Source organism: Dreissena polymorpha, chromosome 1, assembly GCF_020536995.1.
Source record: "Dreissena polymorpha isolate Duluth1 chromosome 1, UMN_Dpol_1.0, whole genome shotgun sequence".
Classification (NCBI taxonomy): domain Eukaryota; kingdom Metazoa; phylum Mollusca; class Bivalvia; order Myida; family Dreissenidae; genus Dreissena; species Dreissena polymorpha.
In genome coordinates, this window is record NC_068355.1 from 105,753,920 (window position 1) to 105,776,718 (window position 22,799).

The following is a 22,799-nucleotide window of genomic DNA, read 5'->3' on the forward strand; positions in this document are numbered from 1 at the left end:
AACGTGGCGTCTCATCAGGATTCAAACTGTTTGCTATTCTGATAGTATTCTTTGAAAAAAATCGAAGAAAATGCTAATTTAAGAAATTCAGCAGACGCCATTTTAGCAGACGACAAATTTCCCAGCATGCAAAGGGTTAAGTGTACTAACCCAAATGCTCCTTTTCCGCTATCAGCACAACATCAACATGGTGCACCATTCTATATGCACTGTTTCATATATCAGTATATCAAAAAATGAACATGGTATTTTGCAGGAGGTGAGCAACATTCTGCTGGGTCAGGTGTGTGGCCTTCTAGCTCTCATACATTCTGGTCGCCTGTTTCTGGATGGAGATGAGGCTGTACAGGAAGTTGTGAAGCAGCTCCTACAGCTAGCCTCCAAGAGAACACATTTACAGCAGATTTGTAGGAGTGGAATTGCACAGATCATAGCAAAGGTATCCATGCCATTTGACCCCAATGCAATGTTTGTTGCATAAACAATAGAGATAATAAAGTTTTGGAACATCATGGGTGTTTGAAAATGTGAATCTTGATAATCATAGATTAAAAATGTGAGGTTTGCTTTTATCTTTTATTCTTCATCAACAAAATTGATGCTTTGGGTAATGTCCGGGTGAAATTTTAACCTTCAGTAAGATTTGCTGATGATGAACTTCTCCTGTGATTGTTGTATTTCAGGTGAGCAGTGATCAGTTTGTTGGCTCTGTGCTGGCTGGAGGCTGAGTTCCACCAGGGCTGGAAGGCCTGCGTGCCAGACACACTGTACCTGCTGCTCACAGCGGACAGACACCACCATATGAGTCATAGTCTACTGAAAAGCTTCAGAATTCATTAGCTCACCTGATATCTTGGATCAGTTTCCAAAATAGTTCTGGTCTATTGAAAAACATGGTTGCCAAAGGTTGGGGACTTTATCCTCATATGGCAATAGTAAAACCTTGTGAGCACTCTAAAATTTAAATGTATAGTTCACTCTTCACGAAGCTTGGTCAGAGCATTTGTTCTAATTATATCTTGGGGGCTACACAGGAGCAGGTCAGTTCCTTTGTATCTCAGACGAGCGACTTTGGGCCTTTCAGACCCTCTTGTACTTTCATAAGCCCTTTAACATACAGATACTCATTTATAGTTCCTTAGAAAATACAATAGAATGTAAGACCTTTATTAATAGATACTAATGAGTAGCAAACAGCATACAACCTTAACAGCCGCGAGTTTCTCTCTGGCTGCTGTAGTTAATTTTGCGAATTGTTACATAGCCACTTTCTTTTTTCTTCTGAGTGGATGAGTGGGAAAGGATTAAGTGATAACTTCTGTTTATGTAAGCCACATAGTTATTTTGATAAATAATGCAGAAACCATCCTACCAAATGCTTCCATTATTTTCAGTCTTAAGTCAAGAAGCTGCTGAAGGACAGTTGGTCGGGTTCATCATAAATCAGTGAGAAGAACTACCCCCAAGTGGCTAACATAGTCTGGGTAAGTCATTGAAGTACTTGTCAATGTCACACTTGTCACACTGAAACTCATTACATGATTTAGGTTGTTTATATAGTTGCAGATATAAGGATAAATCATTCAGAGTCAATAAGTTATATTAGTATTATGCTTATAGTGGATTGTTCTTAGTAAAAACTTTAACATGTTGCTTTTCTGTTATGTTTTTAAGCTTGACTTTTTGAAGATAAGGTTCTTTTAGTAAGCTAGTTTCTCAGGATTGGATAGTTTCTTATACAAATTAAAAACCCATATTCCCCATATTGGAATTATGGCAGTTCTTTTGTGTATCAGTTGAGCAACTTTTCTTTTACTTAAAAATTTGAATGCCCTCAAGTACAGCTTCAGTTTAAAGAGTGTTTTGTTGAATAAACTCATTACTTACTGTTAAAAGAAACGGGCTGTCACAGCAAATCACTTACCATTATAATGTTAAAATACAACTTTATGTTTGTACATGTTTTATATAGTATTCAGCGTAATTAAAAAAAATTCCAATTTGAATGATGACGAAACTAATTTTCCCAATTTGACGGTAACTGGAACCAGTCCAAAAGTGGTAAGGAAAAACATCGCTTTTAAACTTAAGCCTTAATCAGTTGTTGATCGATGATTGTCAACAAGTATATGAATATTAATTTTGATGAATCTTCTTTAACTTTTGTTTCTTCTCAACTCTACAGGCAAGCACCAGCTGTCACCCGACGATTCATAATTGCATAAATGAAATATTGTTGACAGTGAATGAGAAGTCAGAAGTGGCTACATTTTGGAAATGTGTATGCAGTAAGTATACACACTAATATAAGCCATTTGTATTTAATGCATTGTCTGTGTTATGTTGACTATTGCTATATTGGTTGTGTAATTGAAATGATGTCAGTTTATTTATAACTTTAAATATGTGCTTATAATAGAATGCTTTGTGTTTGCCTTAGTGGGCTTTGTCTTCGAATTATCACATCACACACCCGCAGCATATCATCACAAACCCACAGCATGCCATCACAAACCCACAGCATATAATCACAAACGCACAACATGCCATCACAAACCCACAACATTCCATCACAAACACACAGCATATCATCACAAACACATCACATATCATTACAAGCACACAGCATATCATCACAAGCACACAGAATATCATCACAAACACTCAACATGCCATCACAAACCCACAGTGTATCATCACAAGCACACAGCATCCAATCACAAGCACACATAATATCAACACAAAACCCACAGCATATCATCACAAACCCACAGCATATCACAAACACCCAACATGCCATCACAAACCCACAGCGTATCATCACAAGCACACAACATCCATACACAAGCACACATCATATCATCACAAAACCCACATAATGTCATCACAATCACACTGCATATCATCACAAACCCACATAATGTCATCACAATCACACAGCATATCATCACAAATCCACAGCATATCATCACAAGCACACAGCATATCATCACAGACCCACAGCATATCATCACAAAACCCACAGCATATCATCACAGAAGCTCATCATATCATCACAAACCAACATCATGCTATCACAATCACAGGGCATTAGAGCTGTAACGATTCACCCATCATTCGATTCGATTTCGATACCAAATGGTCCGATTGGATTATTTTTGATTTGATTTAAATTAAACTATATGCTGCTTATTTCGCAAACTATTTCATGTTTGGTTTGTCAAGAGCATGAATTAATATGTTTGGTATTTGTTATTAACTTATTATGTTGTACATTTAAAGTGTTTAATTTTTTAAATACAATTTAAAACGCAACATTGTTTTATGAGTAACACATTTATTGAACACAACATCCTGTTGATTTATTCTTAAATAACGATTTATTCTTAAATAACATAAAATGCACATGCGTTTAACAGAAAACAACAACAAACTAAAATGTAAGTATATAAACAACATCCAGTTGACTTCTTAACAAAATGCACACAGTTAAGTAAACAAACCATATGGGTAATTTGCGTCAACAAAACACGTTTTGCAAGTTGCCTTTGCATCAGAAACTTCGAAAACCCGAAATGTTTGAAATACTTTTAATTTAAATTTTGACTGTGCCTCTTTCGGCATGGTTGAAGAAGCCATTTTACCGGCTGATGTAATGCTCAGCATGTTATTCATTCATTGGATCCATATTGGCTATTGACCAATCACAATACGTATTACAAATGACAAGAACGTTAAGTCGACAGTTTTGGAAAGTAAGGTTTAAAATGCGGATCAATCAGGATTGCAGTAAATCGAATCGAAATTGGCCGTATTGGTATCGAAATCGAATCGGCGGCGTTGAACCGGTTTTTCGATTCATCGACCGAATCGTTAGCCCTACACAGCATATCATCACACACAAACCCACAGCATATTGTCACAAGCACACATCATATCGTCACAAACCCACAGCATGCAATCACAAACCCACAGCATGCCATCACAAGCACACAGCATACCATCACAAACTCACAGCACGCCTTCACAAGCCCACAGCATATCATCACAAACCCACAGCATGCCATCACAAACCCACATATAATCACAAATCCACAGCATATCATCACAAGCACACAGCATATCACAAACCCACAGCATATCATCACAAGCCCACATCATATCATCACAAACCCTCAGCTTATCATCACAAGATCACAACATATCATCACAAGCACACAACATATAATCACAAACCCGCAAAATGCCATTGCAAACCAACAGCATATCATTACAAACCCATATCATAACAAACCCACAGCATATCATCACAAGCACACAGCATATCATCACAAACCAGCAGAATGCCATTGCAAACCCACATCATATCATCACAAACCCACAGCATATCATCACAAGCACACAGCATATCATAACAAACCCACAGCATATCATAACAAACCCACAGCATATCATCACAAGCACACAGCATATCATACAAACCCACAGCATATCATCACAAACCCACAGCATATCATCACAAACCCACACCATATCATCACAAGCACACATCATATCATTACAAACCCACATCATATCATAACAAACCCACAGCATAAAATCACAAACCCACAGCATGCCATCACAAACACAGCATAAAATCACAAACACACAGCCTTTTATTACAAAGCCGCAGCATATCATCACAAACACACAAAATACACTGTATCATTGTCTATGGCATCGGATGTTTATAATATAACACCATAAGTAGTTTACATGGTGGTTCATACACGTGTACATTCTTTTGTAGATAATGTTAAGGTGAATGAATATTGTGTTATTTGGTTTTGTATTCTCATATTTGACTTTTATATTCAGAAAACAACGAAATCCTACATTTAAATGCTCAACATGAAATGTGTCGTGTTCTGAGAAAACTGGGCATAATATTTGTGCGTAAAGTGTCGTCCCAGATTAGCCTGTGCAGTACGCACAGGCTAGTCAGGGACACCACTTTCCGCTTAAACTAGATTTTCTGTAAAAAGGGACTTCCTTTAAACGAAAAATACCATTAGCGCAGAAAGTGTTGTCCCTGATTAGCCTGTGCGGACTGCACAGGCTAATCTGGGACGATACTTTACGTACATGAATTAAGCCCAGTTTTCTCAGAACACGACACAAATGATTATACAGCTTAGTTGCTATAACAAATCAGGACCAGAAACAAGTTTTTTAACAACAGTTACTTAGAATTACAGATGTGTTTAAATGTAATTGTTTTCTTATGATTGTAGAAGCTGTTGATTTAGTTATGAAGTCTACCAATTATGTGCCTTCTAGAAATAAAAAAACAAACATCTTACAGCTATTATAATTAAGCTTTTTTTTTAAACAAATTGAGACAACTACATACTTCTGTGTTTTAATCAATATTTCATGAACCAACACGAGTTTAAACACTTTTAAAAGTAGTTTTTGTTTTTGTGCATGTTTAAGGGCCACTTCTGACAGGAGATACCAAGGTTTCCAAAAAAATATTGGCACTGCACATGTTTGAAAGCCTTCTTCCATCTTTAAAAGATGCATCTGTGGTAAGTCCTTGTAGTACGGTACTATTGGAGAGCACCATATTTATGATTTTGTGATTTTTGACGATGCGAACAGCATCGTCCAAGGTTTGATAATCACCTTAAAAATTTTCACAATGGCAACCTATGTAAAAGACCGAGCCAGTCCGATTGAGATAACTCGATTTTTCAGTTACTTCCCTTTTGCATTCGCCACTGCGTAGGCATTGATAACATTCTCCTAGCAAAGTTGTCGTTCGTGTTTCAACATTCAACAATGGCCGCCATCATGAGAGTCTCGATTCAAAACTTTCTTACTGCATAAATTGGCTTGTTTCGCTATTTAGAAGCTGTCATTAAGGATATATGAATTTTTTATTCACTAAATCTCCGCTTATGACAATAGTTGGAATTTGAAGGATATATACTCGATGTGAATGAAGGACTTTCTGGATCGTAACAGCTTGACACGGCAAAACTGGCATACTGGTAATTTTAGTTATCAATATAAGTCACATTGTGCTTTATAAATTGTATTCGAGCATTTTGCGACTTTTTGAATGACTATGATACCCGATATCAACATTTCATCGGGGATTTGCATATCACCAAGCTGTCCTGAAATTCAACATTGATTTCAAACTCTTTACTGGTTTGTATACTCTTTCTTAGTGTTAGTACTTTTTATCATTTTAAAGTTAAATGAACTGTGTCACAGTAAAAGAGACATTAAGGCGATTGTGGCCAGTTTGGATCTAGATCAGCCTGCAGTCGCTTGAAAGCTGTTTGCTTAAAAGCGTTTTTTTGACAATAACAAATAATTTAATTGGATACTGATTTGACTGCACTTTTCCTGTGACCTGGCTCAAATAATAGAATTGTTATTTATCAAATTATTTATTTGGAACATTAATTAATTGTTTTTCTTGTCCCTCGGGATCAATGACTCCAGCACTTTCCTGTTGAGAATTGAATACTACTAAAGGCGATGCTAGGCGACGAGGCGTGAGAGATGTTGCACCTTCCAGTATCGCTCGATTGTTCATTGTCGGCTCGGGTTCTACGTACATGTACCCCGGGTACTCTTAAGTATACTTACATGTATCCCGGGTACGGTATATATACTAAAATGTACCCGGAGAATTTAACCCTAAATCAGTCGTGTCGACTATTTTTTTGTAATAATTATATATACACATCAGGGCTTAACACTAACTTTTTTTCAACTAGCCCGTTCGGGCTAGTAAATGCAGAACCTACTAGCCCTGACCAATCTTTCATGTGCCCTGACCCAAGTATTATAAAAACCTTTATATTTATCATTCAACTTGTATTTTCTTGTGCTTGGAGATGCGCAATTATGATTAAATCATTCTTATTAGCTTGCCTTACTAATGCTATTGAATTCAATATTCATCTATTTAAGACATCTATTTGTAATCTTCACGCCATTTCTGGAGAAATTTTCTTGTTTTTTTTTTTCCTCATACTTTCTCTTACTTTCCTCCTTCCCTTTTCTTTTCGTATCCGAGGAACCCCCATCCCCACCCGTAAAGCCAAACTTAAACAACGACATGAACGTTAAAACCTTTTTTACATAGATTGCCGGGTTACTGTCTTACAAGAAATGGTAAGTGAATCTTAGCAAAATAACGTGTTACGGTAGTTGTAACAATTGTACAGGGTTAACTCTCTACTAAAAGCCGGGATCGACCATTAATATTAGTTTTGCTAATTGAATTGCATAAAAAATATTGTCAAAACACTTCTAATCTAAATAAAGTCTCTATCTTCCTCTAAATGGATTTATTAATCGTCTAAAGGATGGAATAACTTTTCCATAATGACAACAAATTAAAATTATTAAAAATTGATAAATAACTATTAATTTTATAGTTACTTTGTGTTATTGATAAATAACTATTAATTTTATAGTTACTTTGTGTTAATATCGAGTTTTATACCTTCATCATTCCGGACGATCCTGGGCGATCCCGGCTATTAGTTTCAAACGTATTTTCATTGAGAAAACACGTCACTTCGAGGAAACCAATCAAAAAACCGTGTCTAGCGGCATTCCGTTTAAAAATAGGTACTGACGTGTTTTACCAGGAAAACCGCCGGGGATTTTCTGAATTGTCGGCCTCTTTTTGATTGCAATCAGGGGGTTCGGAATCTATTTCGAGATACGATCCGTTTGTTGTCTCCGAACTCACTCTGTGATTTAATTGTCATCTGATCGTACTGTATTAAGATTTTTGTATCTTTGAAAAGCTTATTTAAAACGCAGTTTATTGATATAGAACATATAATCCCGCCCAAAATACACACGACAGGTCGGGCATGTTCCTGGGACATTGGCTAGCCTGGACCAAGGTACAGGCAGTGAATGTCGTTCGGACGTGCCTTAGTGTTAAGCCCTGCACATTTATGTCAATTTTCTGTAGAATGGCCTCTATTTTATCGGAACACATACTCAAAAAGCATGTTGATGCAGTGTTTTTTTAAGAGAAGTGTGTTTAAGATAATCGGCTGCGCGTTTTACGACATTGGATTTTGGGCGTGAATACAACTCGGGTACAGTCTAATATGGACCGAGTACAATTACGTTTATTTACCATACCTGGGGTACATATAAGTATACTTAGAGTACCCAGGGTACATGTAAGTATACTTAAGAGTACCTGGGGTACATGTAAGTAGTACCAGAGCCGACAATGACCAATCGAGCTCCATTATCCCTCATGAACCGACTCAAAAAACCAAGTCGGCAATATTTGACTTAATTTTTGGTTTGGTTGCTCTCGAGGGATCGAAAATTTCAGAATCTTCCTAAAAGCCCTATGGGTTTGATCCCCAGAAGCGACATTGAAAATTAGCATACTTTGTTATCTAAAAGGCTTCTAAACCTGATATACAATGATAATGTGAATTTTCTCTCACATCATGTTCATCAGTCATATTATATAAAAACTTACAGCAGTAGTAAACAACTGGACAATAATTAATGAACGCATCTTTCATTTGTCTTTGACACTTTGATTTTGACATGGCCTAGATTTAAATATGTGACTGGACTTTACCAGCACTCTTGTAACAGAGCTAAAGTTTAAATGTACCATTGAAGATCACCTAAATCCAGATTTGCTATTATAGACATGTGGAAAGTTTTAAGGGTGTTACAAGTAAGCAAAAATTGGTCATTACCCAGAGGCCACAACTGATCTATGACTGTATTAAAACAAGAAAAATCAGTGCCTGATTTAGATTTCCTTAGATAGTTAAATAAAAAACTAATTTCATAAGCCTGGTAACAGTTTAACCATAATGCTACCAATGTGTCACACCAGGGCCTTGAATTTGAAATCTAGGACATGCATGGTCATTTCTTCATGAAATCAGGACACAAAATTGTATTTTAAGTCCTTAATTGACCTGGCTATTGTTCTCAGATTATTATAAGCTCAATCAGTATATTTATATCATGCTCATTTATGCTTTGTGTATTGTAAACATATACACAATCATGCAGTTACATGATAGCAATAAATAATATCAAAGCTACCCATACTATAAAGGTCATTGACAAAGCCTATGGTCAAAATGTGAACACATTGAGTGTAATCGCCCTCTCGTGCCAGCAAAAACAACACGTTGACAGGTTGTCATTATTCTACTTTCACTTTCATTTTATGATATCAAACTATTAACAATTATGTGGCTGAGAAAAATATCGCCATTGCTTTTTATGTCCCGGTAGGGTGGCCTATATCAGTTGAACTGTCAGTCAGTCAGTCAGTGTGTCAGTCTGTCCGTCCGTCCGAAAACTTTAATGGCCATAACTTTTTTAATATTGAACATAGCAACTTGATATTTGGCATACATGTGCATCTCATGGAGCTGCACATTTTCAGTTGTGAAAGGTGAAGGTGAAGGTCATCCTTCAAGGTCAAATGTCAAATATAAAGCGTCTGTCTGTCCAAAAACTTTAACATTGGCCATAACTTTTTCAATATTGGCGTGCATGCGTATCTCATAGAGCTGCACATATTGATTGGTGAAAGGTCAAGGTCATCCTTCAAGGTCAAGGTCAAAGGTCAAATTTTGCAATATTGAAGATAGTAACTCCATATTCGGCATGCATGTGTATGTCATGGAGCTGCACATTTTGAGTGGTGAAAGGTCAAGGTCATCCTTCAAGGTCAAAGGTAAAATATATGGGTTCAAAGCTGCGCAGCAGGGGGCATTGTGTTTCACAAACACAGCTCTTGTTTAATATATTTTCTGCACATTTCTTCAAAAAACATACATCAATACATGATTTTCTTCGTTAATTCAATCATTCCTGACAGACTTGTGTACATATTTCGCTTACATTTTGACGCGCGTAGGTAGGACCGCATTACCGCTTCCAAATGTGTATTAATATTTTTGCCCAATCTAAACGCATCGGACAGTGGGCTACACCACACCGTCTCTCTGATGTACGTAGGCGGCCTTTATATTGGATTTGGAACTACTTTAAAAAACAAGATGGCGGCCCCCGTGTAAAGAGGAAAAATTTGAATGTGTGTTTTAGCTCATCTTTTTCAAGATAACATTCTTTAAGTAATAATGTAATGTAGATCTGTGAATTCCCACAACGTACTTAAAAACTTGTTAAAATTTAAAGATGTCATTACTGACATACTGATAGGAGTACTTATAGTATTGACATCAAGTAAATATAAATATTAAATCGACTGTTTTCATTATATTTTGTGAGAATCAGATACGAGGATTGCTTACATAAACTTGATAAAGTATGAAACACATCACTCATTGTATGAGCATGGATGGCCGAGTGGTCCAAACGGTAGACTTTTACTACATGGGGTCAATGGTTCGAGTCCATTTGAGGGTTACTTTCATATTTGTATTCAATTTTATTCCTTTTTTTAATTGCAGCTTTTTAGATCCAATGTTTGCATTTATCAATATAGCATAGAATCTATAATGAAAATTTTTTGAGGAGTTCTTATGTTATAGTTAGATTTTGTGACATTACAAGGATTGCTTATATAAAGTATAAAATAAACAAGGGTTGGCACCAATCGACCGCCCCCGGTTTTAACCGGGTTTTTTTACTGGTTAAAACCACCCCGGTCAATACTCCTGAAGTGGTCATTACTGGTCTATACTGGTGGATTAAACTTTACCCCCAATTTTAATTTATATTCCATTCCTAATTATGCCCCCCTTCGAAGAAGAGGGGGTATATTGCTTTGCTCATGTCGGTCTGTCGGTCTGTCCGTCCACCAGGTGGTTGTCAGACGATAACTCAAGAACGCTTGGGCCTAGGATCATGAAACTTCATAGGTAAATTGATCATGACTCGCAGATGACCCCTATTGATTTTGAGGTCACTCGGTCAAAGGTCAAGGTCACGGTGACCCGAAATAGTAAAATGGTTTTTGATTGATAACTCAAGAACACATACGCCTAGGATCATGAAACTTCATGGGTAGATTGATCATGACTTTCAGATGACCCCTATTGATTTTGAGGTCACTAGGTCAAAGGTCAAGGTCACGGTGACCCGAAATAGTAAAATGGTTTCCGGATGATAACTCAAGAATGCATACGCCTAGGATCATGAAACTTCATTGGTAGATTGATCATGACTCGCAGATGACCCCTATTGATTTTGAGGTCACTAGGTCAAAGGTCAAGGTCACGGTGATCCGAAATAGTAAAATGGTTTTCGGATGATAACTCAAGAACGCATATGCCAAAGATCATGAAACTTGATAGGTAGATTGATCATGACTCGCAGATGACCCCTATTGATTTTGAGGTCACAAGGTCAAAGGTCAAGGTCACGGTGACCCGAAATAGTAAAATGGTGTCCGGATGATAACTCAAGAATGCTCATGGCTAGGAGCATGAAACTTCATAGGTACATTGATCATGACTGGCAGATGACCCCTATTGATTATCAGGTCACCAGGTCAAAGGTCAAGGTCACAGTGACAAAAAACATATTCACACAATTGCTCTCACTACAACGGAGAGCCCATATGGGGGGCATGCATGTTTTACAAACAGCCCTTGTTAAACAATATTGATAATATAAATTTAACCACAGGAGTTTTAAATTCTATCAATATAGCTAATCTTATGGCTAAATAAAAAAAATTATACCCCTATTTAGTATAAAGAATAGTCTTTAAACTATATAGGGGTATACAAAAAATACTTTAGCCATAAGATTAGCTATATTGATAGAATTTCAAACTCCTGTGATTAAACAGACATGTTGCCAATAATGTCTTAAGCTATTTATACCCACTTTTTTATACCCGTTCATGCAATTTGTAGGCCAACCTCTCAAAATTTTGCAAATAAGTCGAAGTTGGTCAATTGGATTTTTCTGGTTGATTGAACCTTTTTTAATTCTAATGAATTATGATGCTCAGATAATTCTGTGCTTGATTCAACAATAACTTGTCAATTACTGTGTATGAGTTGTTCCTCATACACCACTGTCCCCACAGTCTTCTAACAGTCTTCTCACCTATACTGGTTGGGGCACCCACAACTGATAATAGGACCTTAAATGGCACCTTTTTGACACAATCCTTACTTGTAGTGTATTCTTGCATTGATTTCTTTAAATACTTTTTAAACAAAATAGTGAAAAAAACTTCAATTTTTATTGGTATAAGAATAAAAAACATAATAAGAAATAATTATTAAAAGAAAAAAATAATTGAAAAGAAAAGTAGACCCACACTTGGAAAACATTATTTGTTGGCAAAATCAAGAACTTTGATTGTTTATTCATTTGAATACCAACTGAACTTTTTAATATGAAAGGGAAAAACCCCCTCATAATACAGAAATGAAACAAGTTAGAAGTAACTATTAAATTAATAGCAAGTACAATGTAATCTTCTTTTGTGTGAGTGATATGAAATAGCCTAAGGGCAGATTTGCTTAATTGTCAATATCAGAGACATAACACTGCATGCATTTTATTACCAACTAAGAGGCCAGATTTATAACCCTAGAATACACAAGAGTTCTGTTTGTCCATCTGCTTATCAAATAGATATACCAATAGATAAGTGAAATGCTATGGTACCTACAATAGTAATAATACTTTAGTAACAGATGTGATACACTGAGATAATGATATTGCCGTAGTCCTTATGTATTTGAGGCTGTTTCCATAAATAATAAAGAAGTTACTTTGTACAGCTTTAAAGATTTTTTTTACAATAAATATCTCAGAAAAAAGTTTATCAATTACAGAATAATTATTGATTTAATATAAAATTGCTCCTTTGTAATGTTTAAATGCTACAATTTTCAATCGACCAGTCTTGACCAGTAATGACCAGTATTGACCGGTTTTAACAGGGTATTGACCACCGGCCCGGTCAATACTCAATTGGTCGGTCAATATGCCAACCCTGAAATTTAATAAACCACTGACTATATGGGAGCACTGATGGCCCATTGGTTTAAGCTTTACTCCAAGGGTCAGTAGATCGAGCCCTGTTAAGGAAGTCTTCCTTTCTTTTTTTATTTATTTTTTTATTATTGAGGTATTTTGCTCAAATGTTTACTTATCAATTTAAAGTATTTAATAACAAACTTCAATACATGTCTAATCGGTGAAAACTTCCCTTTGAAATAGCTAGTTTTCCTCTTACATGCCCTTGTATTTTAAGATAGAATACTTTCCTCTCCAGAGGAAAGAGGTATGGGTTTGAATCCCATCGGGGGCTTCAGAGGAGGATTCATTTTGAGACAAATGTTAATATTTTCTTTAGTGTGTCCCAAAATTAACCTAATACTAAATATATAACTGTGAAAGATAATTCAAAATAATGTTTGTTTCTATGTGCATTGTGGTCCATGGACATGAACATTCAATTATGCAAGAAACATGTATGATTTGAGGGAAGAATACGAAAGCAAACTTAGAATGGACATTCATTTTAGATTGTTAAGTAACTAAAACTATAAATGTTGTAAAGCTTGTGTATGACGTCCTTGCTTCTGGACAGCAGAACAGTTTAGGCATAAATGATTACTCTTTTTCTTTAGAATCAACATTGATGCATTAGTACTTGACCAGAGTTGAACTTTTTAAAAACTGGATGAATTGGGAACTGAATTTTTCATGTTTGTTGCTTGCAATTTACCAGTACTGAGCATAATGTTACTGGTGAACAAATGCCTTCTCTCTTTACACTTTACAGGCAGATGGTGTTTTTCATAAATATCCAGGTTAATTTGTATAAATACACGGTAAGACCTCGTATTATATTTATATACATGTAAGCTATACATTTATGATGATTACATTTTGTGTTTCGCTGTAAATTTACAGAGAAAATTTACTACAGCCGCATGTCATCAGAGTTGTTAAAAGGGCATTTAGACAGTATTGTCCCTGACTTGCCCATTTTGACATATTCTTATAAACAAGAGGGCCACGATGACCCTGCATCGCTCCACTGCTGAAAAAAAGGCTGGAACAAATATTATTGGCATGTGCAAATACTTAAATATAGGCCCTGTTTAAGCACATGTACACTTTTGTGACCCCCTGGACTGAGTCAAATTTAACCCCAGGGGCATAATTTGAGCAAACTTTGTAGAGGACTACTATACCTCATTACATACAAAATGTGGTAGCCCTAGGTCCTAGAGTTAAGGATAAGAATATGTTAACAGTTTTCACAAAATAAGCAAGATATAAGCGTATATAATGTTCAATTTTGTGACCTGCGGGTCAGGGTCAAATTTTACCCAAAGGGAATAATTTGAACAAACTTGGTAGAGGACTATAAGATGTTACTGCATACCAAATTTGGTAGCCGAAGTCCGAATGGTTTTGACAAGAAGATTTTTAAAGATTTCACAAAATAGGCGCTTTATAAGCGTTTATTCAATTTTGTGACCCCTGGGGCAGGGTCAAAGTTGACCCCAGAGGCATTTTTTGAACAAATTTGGTAGAGGTTTATTAGATGCCACTACATACCAAATTTGGTAGCCCTAGGCCCAATGGTTATGAACAAAAAGATTTTTAAAGTTTTCATAAAATAGGCCCCATATCAGCGTATGTTCAGTTTTGTGACCCCTGGGGCAGGGTCAAATTTGACCCCAGGAATAAAATTTGAACAAATTTGGTAGAGGACTATTAGATATCACTACATACCAAATTTGATTAGCCCTAGGCTGGATGGTTATGGACAAGAATATATTTGAAGTTTTCACAAAATATGCCTTATATAAGCATATGTTCAATTTTGTGACCCCCTGGGGCAGAGTCAAATTTAACCCAGGAATAAAATTTGAACAAATTTGGTAGGGAACTATAAGATGTCACTACATACCAAATTTGGTAGCCCTAGGCCCAATGTTTATGGGCAAGCAGTTTTTTAAGTTTTCACAAAAAAAGGCTCCATATAAGCGTATGTTTAATTTTGTGACCCCCAGGGCAGGGTCAAATTTGACCAAAGGGGCATAATTTTAACAAACTTGGTAGAAAACTGTTAGATGTCACTACATACCAAATATGGTAGCCCTAAGCCTTATGGTTAAGGACAAGAAGATATTTAAAGTTTTCACAAAATAGGCACTATATTAGCATATAATTGATTTTGTGGCCCTCAGGGCAGGGTCAAATTTGACCCCTGGGGCATAATTTGAACATACTAAGTAGAGGACTATACAATGTCACTACATACCAAATTGTGTAGCCCTATGCCTTATGGTTATGGACAAGATTTGTTTTAAAGTTTTCACAAAATAGGCATTATATAAGCATATGTTCAATTTTGTGACCTCCCGGGGCAGGGTCAAATTTGACCCCAGGGATAAAATTTGAACAAATTTGGTAGAGATCTATAAAAAGGCTCCATATAAGCGTATGTTCAATTTTGTGACCCCCAAGGCAGGGTCAAATTTGACCCCAGGGTCATTATTTGAACAAACTTGGTAGAGGACTATAAGATATCACTACATACCAAATTTGGTAGCCCTAAGCCTGATTGTTATGGACAAGAAGGTTTTAGCCCTAAATAAGCATATATTCAATTTTGTGACCTCCGGGGCAGTTTCAAATTTGACCCCAGGGGCATAATTTGCACAAACTAAGAAGAGAACTATTACATGTCACTACATACCAAATTTGGTAGCCCTATGCCATACAGTTATGGACAAGAAGTTTTTAAAGTTTTCACAAAATAGGCCTTATATAAGATTATGTTCAATGTTGTGACCCTTGGCGCAGGGTCAAACTTAACCCAGGGGCATAATTTTAACAAATTTGGCCAGTGGAGCTAAAAAACTGATGCTTTGTTTAGCGTGCAAAGGGGATGGAGGAACATTTGTTGGTGCCTTTTTAAAAAGTTGTTTCATTGTGTGGAAAATTAAGTTTAAAAATGTATACACAATGCCTAATATGTGGCAAATTCCAACAATGTCTGTGGTTTTTCATGTAAAAACAAGAGATGTGTTTCGCAGAAACATAATGCCCCCAATTGCGCCGCTTTGAAGCCGTATATTTGACCTTTAAGGATGACCATGACCTTTCAGTACTCAAAATGTGCAGCTCCATGAGATACACATGTATGCCAAATATCAAGTTGCTATCTTCAATATTGCAAAAGTTATAGAAATGTGTAAGTTTTCCGACAGACAGCACATAAAAGTTGGTTTTAAACATTCACTGAGTGTTAACATTGGGCACTTATATAGCTCAAAGTTGCAAAATTCAAAGTTAAGAATGGTAATTGTTCTCTTATTGCCAACAACTGCATAAATCTTAACATTGTAAACTGGTTGTATTGTATTTATTACTACTTTTGTACATTCTTTTGTATTGTCCTCTTTATATTAACTTTCAACATATATATTATATCAAGTCATTGTAGATATCAGATGTTTTGTGATGTAAATGTGTAGGGTTCTTGTTACTTGTCACACCCATTTCCATTTCATAATGCCTTAACACTGATATAGGATATTAGTGATTTTTGATTATTGTATTTATGTAAACTTATTCTATATGCTGATGAAAGTGTCATCCTTTATTTTCACAAAGATCCTAGTATCATCAGTAGTGTTTTTTTTAAAGAACTTGAAAATTGTTTTAAATGGTTAGTGGATAACAAACTGTCTTTACACCTTGGAAAAACTGAATGTATAGTGTTTGGTTCCAAAAGGAAATTATCTAAACTTCTTAATTTTAATGTAAAATGTAATGATCACACTATTGTTTCTCAATAATCTGTTGAACACCTTGGTTCAATATTCGACACTGATCTTTCTGCTACATCTATTGTTAATAATATTATTAAAAAGGTGAACTCAAGAAAAAGATTCTTCAGGGGCGTAACTAGCATTTTTTGAGCTGTAGGCCCGAATATGTTACATAAAAACGGGGGGTGTGTGCGGGGGACCTCCTCCGGAAATTGTTTAAATCCTATAACGCCTGTGGTGAGATTTAAAGCATATCTAGACAAATAATAAGGTAAGAAAATACAAGGCTTTGGTTTGTATTTCTTTAATATTTTACTGTTTTATCTCAATGTCAGAGAACTAAATTTTACTGTATTATCTTTATACCATAGAACTAAATTTTAAAACAAAATGGAACAGAAAAACATTTAAAATTATAACACTCACTCATTCACAAGTCAAACCATGGGAATTCTTTCCAATAATACTGTCTGCATGTCTATATAGAAAAAAGAAGAGTTGATAAATGGAAGATATGTCCTTTGAACAAGGCCAGAATCCATTGCCTGAGGATCATGTCAATATGAAATGCAGATTTCTTACACCTCACCACCTTCATGGTCAACGTTTTAATGCGTTTTTCGAGTTGAAGCAATTTTAATTTTTTCATGTTTCAAAAAAAAATGTAGGCCCGAGCCTGCTGTGCCTAATAGCAACTACACCTCTGTTCTTGCATAGACAAAACCACTGTTTGAATATGGAATTAAGAAAATTGTTATGTAACTCATTGGTTCAATGCCATTTTGACTCTTCATAGTACAATGGTATTAGTAAACAGTTTAAAAATAGATTACAAGTTGTACAGAATAAAGTTGTTAAATTTATTCATAGATATGACTCTAGAAGATCGTTGAAAGTTAAAGATTTTAGTAGTATTGGTTGGTTAAATGTTCAAAACAGAGTAAAGCAAATAACACCCAACCATGTTTATAAAATTGTTAACAAGAAATTTCCTTCTTAAATGGCCTATTTTGTATAATAATTTTAGTTTAGTGACTGATATACATAGTGATAACAGTAGACATAGTAAAGACAACTTTTATTTACCTCAATGTCCTCAAGTGAATGGTTTTACCAGCACTACTTTTAACTATAAACGATCAAAGACTGGAACTGTTTACCTGCTGATGTAAAAATCGTTATAAAAGAATAAATATGAATTTGAAAACAAAGTGAAAACTTCTCTCACAGACAATATGATTGAAATTGAAAGAAGATGCTGATTGTATTTGTAACTAGTAGTCTTATTGTTTAAATTAATGTTTTATGTGATTGGTTTATATATATATATATATATATATATATATATATATATATATATATATATATATACACATAACTTGTATTTATATATATATATATATTACTGTTGTTCAAATAAGTCATCAATAAAGTATTTGTACGTACATTTAAATGTGATGACAAGATAGTAGTATACATTGTGTAACTAATGCTCTCTAATAATATATGCTAATTACTATTTGATCTCAAGACTATATTAATGATATTTAATGCGTATTTATGCCACCATTTTTGTACATTTTCCACCCATCTATAGGGCCCCATTGGAAATAAGTTGCAAACCTTTCATGGCACATCCTGTGGTATATATATCATGTCTTGATTTCAACATCTTGTAACTACTTGTTATTTCAGATCTCTGCCAAATACACTGACTAATTACTTGTAACTGAATTTAAATGATTAACTTTGACTGTGATATTCAAAATGTGATATATCAATGCATTGTGATCCAAAACCTGTGATACTAGTAATTGTTTTCCAATTGTTAAATGTTATAAATTGACTGTATTGTATGATCTGTACTTGTCTGACATATATATACATATGCATAAATAAATCAATATTTAGAAAAGTGTGACTGACACTGTTTCCAGACATATTACAGTTAAATTACTTCATGTCAGTAATGGCAGTCAGGGATGGAAAATATATTTTTACAATTATTGTGTATTTACTGTTTTTGTTTCCCATCTAAAGAGTACCGACCCAAAACCATGGGCATGCCTGTGATATGTATCTTAAAGTGTCTTAAAAGATAAATACTATAAAATTTAACAACACCACTGCTCAGTTTTAACATTTCCAATACAGTATGTCTTATTTTGAGAGGCCATTCTGAATTGAGTTCATTTCCAAGGGCAAAGTTAATATATTAATATTACCAAACTGAACATTGTTACACTGTCCCTAATTTTAATGGCACTAGATTGTTCAAGGCTTTGAAAAGCTAGTTGCCTAGCCGGGATAACAACATCTGGAATTAAAATGCCTAGGATAAAATATAAACAATATCTGCAAGAAGTACTGTATGGTTACCATCATCAAATGTACAGAAAGAATCGTTTTTCAAATTCAATCAAGCCCCACTCATTCCATTCCATGAAACATTTCAGGTGTCTCAATACTGATAATAGCCCCACTGAGGGCTGTATGGCTATGGTCCATATACAGTTTGTAACTCCCTGTCTGGTAACTATAATGCTATTGGGACCAAAGTGGAGTTTACTATTTCTTATATCACACCGAGAGTTTTCACTGTACAGTGTTGTACGATTATTTATGGTATAGAACATAAACATATTGATTACATCTCAAAGTTTGTTGCCTGCAGCCGAACATCAGCAAAGTTGCAATGAATATAATTTAATAAATACTGATTCTTTTAAGTTTGAATAATATTGTTTTCACTTCAATAAACAACTTATTGGCTTTCTTAACATTTCATTAAAATTTGAATATTTTGCTTGCAATAATATCTAATTTTAAACAATAACATTAATAAATATTCTATTATATTACTCCTTAAAGATATTGGTCCTTGTATATCTATGTTATCGGTTGATTTAGTGCAAGTTTATTGGTGTGTAACCCGAACTACATTTTCGGTGTAATATCTTCCGCCTAGAGGCGTTAGACATATCCTTCCACCAAATACACCCGAGAGACGATCGCCGATATGGCGGAATTGTCCGAGGTGTCCCGATTGATTATTGCCTTCGAGGAACTTATCTGATGTTAGACGGAAAGGGCAGAAAATGTGCGAGTGTGGGTCAAGTTCCCCACAGGTACTACTTTCCCGTTCCCCCAATTTTTTTTCCGTACCTAAAATTTTTCGTACCCAATTTTTTTTTCGTTCCCATTTTTTTTTTCATCTCCGCTTTTTTGTTCGTACCCACATTTTTTTCGGTCCCAATTTTTTTGTTCCCAAATATTTTTTCGTACCCAAATTTGTTTTCATACCCAAATTTTTTTCGCAAAATTTTTGTACCAATTTTTTTTTTTCGTACCACCATATACAATTGTGGTGATTGTGGTGATGTAGATAAACTTAACTTGATGCTTTTATATCCATCCTCTCAAAAGCATGTCACACCAGTACTGTCAGTTCTTTGATTAACTACCTGTATTCATAGGAATTTGTGTCAAGTATCCATAGAATACACTTATCTAGTGCATGTGTACCACATTGCAGATGGAGGAGATCCTGGTTCCAGACATTGTCACTGTTGTAGCCTCCCTTAGACCAAAGAGGACAGATGAACTATCAGTCAGAATCAGACGCATGGTAACATGCTAATTATTCAGTTGTGTGGAACATCTTTCAGCATTGTATTGTAACCCTATTGATTAACTACCTGTATTCATAGGAATTTGTGTCAAGTATCCATAGAATACACTTATCTAGTGCATGTGTACCACATTGCAGATGGAGGAGATCCTGGTTCCAGACATTGTCACTGTTGTAGCCTCCCTTAGACCAAAGAGGACAGATGAACTATCAGTCAGAATCAGACGCATGGTAACATGCTAATTATTCAGTTGTGTGGAACATCTTTCAGCATTGTATTGTAACCCTACTGAATGTATTAAAAAGCAAAATTGTATTACTAAATCTTTAACTGGCTACTTTATTAAAAGATTATTATGTTCTTAAACTGTTATGCAAATGTGTTTAACATGCTTGATATTATGCAAAGAACATAGGTGCAAAGATAAATATTACCATTAATTATAGTGTAATAATGTTTTCAAAGTGCTTTGGAAATACAAATGGATGTATAGATACAAAATGGTAATGATGAATTAAAGTGCATATATGATTAGTGTGCTGCTGTTTCTGCTGGAGATCTTTCATCACCTTTTTGAGTAAATATGGAATGAGTGATTTATTGGACACAAAACTGCTCTTTGAATGTTTTTAATATAATAGTCATGGGAAATGAATTTCTTCATTTTAGCTCACCTGATTGCTCAGGTGAGCTTTTCTGACCGGTCTTTGTCCGTCGTATGTCCGTCCTTCCGTAAACATTTGCTCCTAAGGCCACATTTCTTGTCCCATCTTCATGAAACTTGGTCAAAAGCTTTGCCCCAATAAAATCTCGGCCGAGTTCGAAACTGGGTTGTGCCAGGTCAAAAACTAGGTCACTAGGTAAAAAAGAGAAAAACCTTGTAAACACTGTAGAAGTCACATTTTATGTTCAATGTTCATGTAACTTTTTCAAAATGTTTGTTTTAATGATATCTTGATTGAGTTCAAAAGTGGTTCCTGTGTGTTGAAAAACAAGGCCGCCAGTGGGCGGGGCAGTTTTCCTTATTTGTCTATAGAGAAACCTTGTAAACACTCTAGAAGTCAAAATTTTGCCCAATCACCATGAAAGTTGGTCAAATCATCGGTTTTATTGATTTCTTGGATTAGTTCGAAAATGGTCCAGATCGGTGAAAAAACATGGCCACCAGGGGGCGGGGCAGTTTTCTGTATATGTATATAGTGAAAACATGGGAACACTCTAGAAGTCACATTTTTGGTCCAATGTTCATGAAATTTGGTCAGAACATGTGTTTTTTGGATATGACAGATGAGTTCGAAAATGGTTCTGATCGGTAAAAAAGCATGGCCGCTGGGGGGGGGGGGTCATTTTCCTTATATTTATATAGTAAGAACAGCTTTTGAACACTATATAGTTTATCATGTCAAGGGAAGTAACTGCAAATGAAAAATTATGTTGAATTGACAGAGTTGTCTCCCTTTTTAAAATATTTGTTTAAAGCACAAGAAGATTAAGTGGAATTAATTATAAATGATAGTTTTACATTCTGGAAGATAGCAGACCTTTGAATATATTTTTTATTTTTTGATGATTCTGTACAATATGGCATTCTTTTGTCAAACAATTAAAGCGAGACTATATGATTGTTATATGTGTTAAATTGTAATATGTTGATAAATACATGTTACAATAACACAAAATAGGCAAGATATTGAAGACGAATTTCATAAAATGCAGCAAAGACAAATTAGGGCCCTGAGCTGATGGTGACGAAGATATTTTGTACATATTTTCCTACAATAACCGAAGAATTACTCTTTTTATTAGGATCGTAGTTAGTGTTCGTGTGTCAAATGAATAGACATCGCTGCAGGAATTTAAAAACAACCATTAAACTAAATTAAGATTCACATCATACATGCATGATATACATTCTGGCGAATTCTACTGTACAGACATTTTCGATTTCTAAATTAAATATCTCGCTTATTTCGCATTTTTCGACACATGTTCTTCTTAAGTTATATTTTAAATTATATTGAAATGTATGACCTTGTTAACACTCTAGAGGTCACATTTATTTTCCGATCATCATGAAACTTGGTCTGAAGATTTGTCCCAATGATATCTTGGATGAGTTCGAAAATGGTTTTTGTTGCTTTAAAAACATGGCCACTAGGGGCGGGGAATTTTTCTTTATATGGCTATATATGGCTTTAGTAAAACCTTGTTAACACTCTAGAGGCCACATTTATTGTCCAATCTTCATGAAATTTGGTCAGAAGATTGGTCTCAATGATATCTTGGATGAGTTCGAAAATAATTATGTTTGCTTGAAAAACATGGCTTCCAATGGGGCGGGGCATTTTTCCTTATA

The 22,799-nt window shown here is 35.2% G+C and overlaps 2 protein-coding genes across 18 annotated transcripts in view; one reads left to right on the top strand and one right to left on the bottom strand.

Annotated features, from left to right (window-relative positions):
• LOC127865197 (eukaryotic translation initiation factor 4H-like) overlaps positions 1-22,799 on the bottom strand; it is a 394,459-nt gene that overhangs the window by 238,602 nt on the left and 133,058 nt on the right. The window lies entirely within an intron of this gene.
• Positions 1-22,799, top strand: part of LOC127865166 (myb-binding protein 1A-like) — a 277,075-nt gene that overhangs the window by 1,051 nt on the left and 253,225 nt on the right. For 3 of the 11 annotated variants that reach the window (XM_052405109.1, XM_052405106.1, XM_052405107.1), the window contains exon 2: positions 257-439. The exons of 2 other annotated variants lie outside the window; for them this stretch is intronic. In XM_052405109.1, the coding sequence (XP_052261069.1) occupies positions 257-439 (183 nt within the window). Of the gene's footprint in view, positions 1-256; positions 440-1,362; positions 1,485-2,185; positions 2,289-5,478; positions 5,574-20,346; positions 20,440-20,580; positions 20,674-22,799 lie in introns of those variants that run through there. 6 more of the 11 variants (XM_052405117.1, XM_052405116.1, XM_052405115.1 and 3 more) reach the window with 5 other exon arrangements.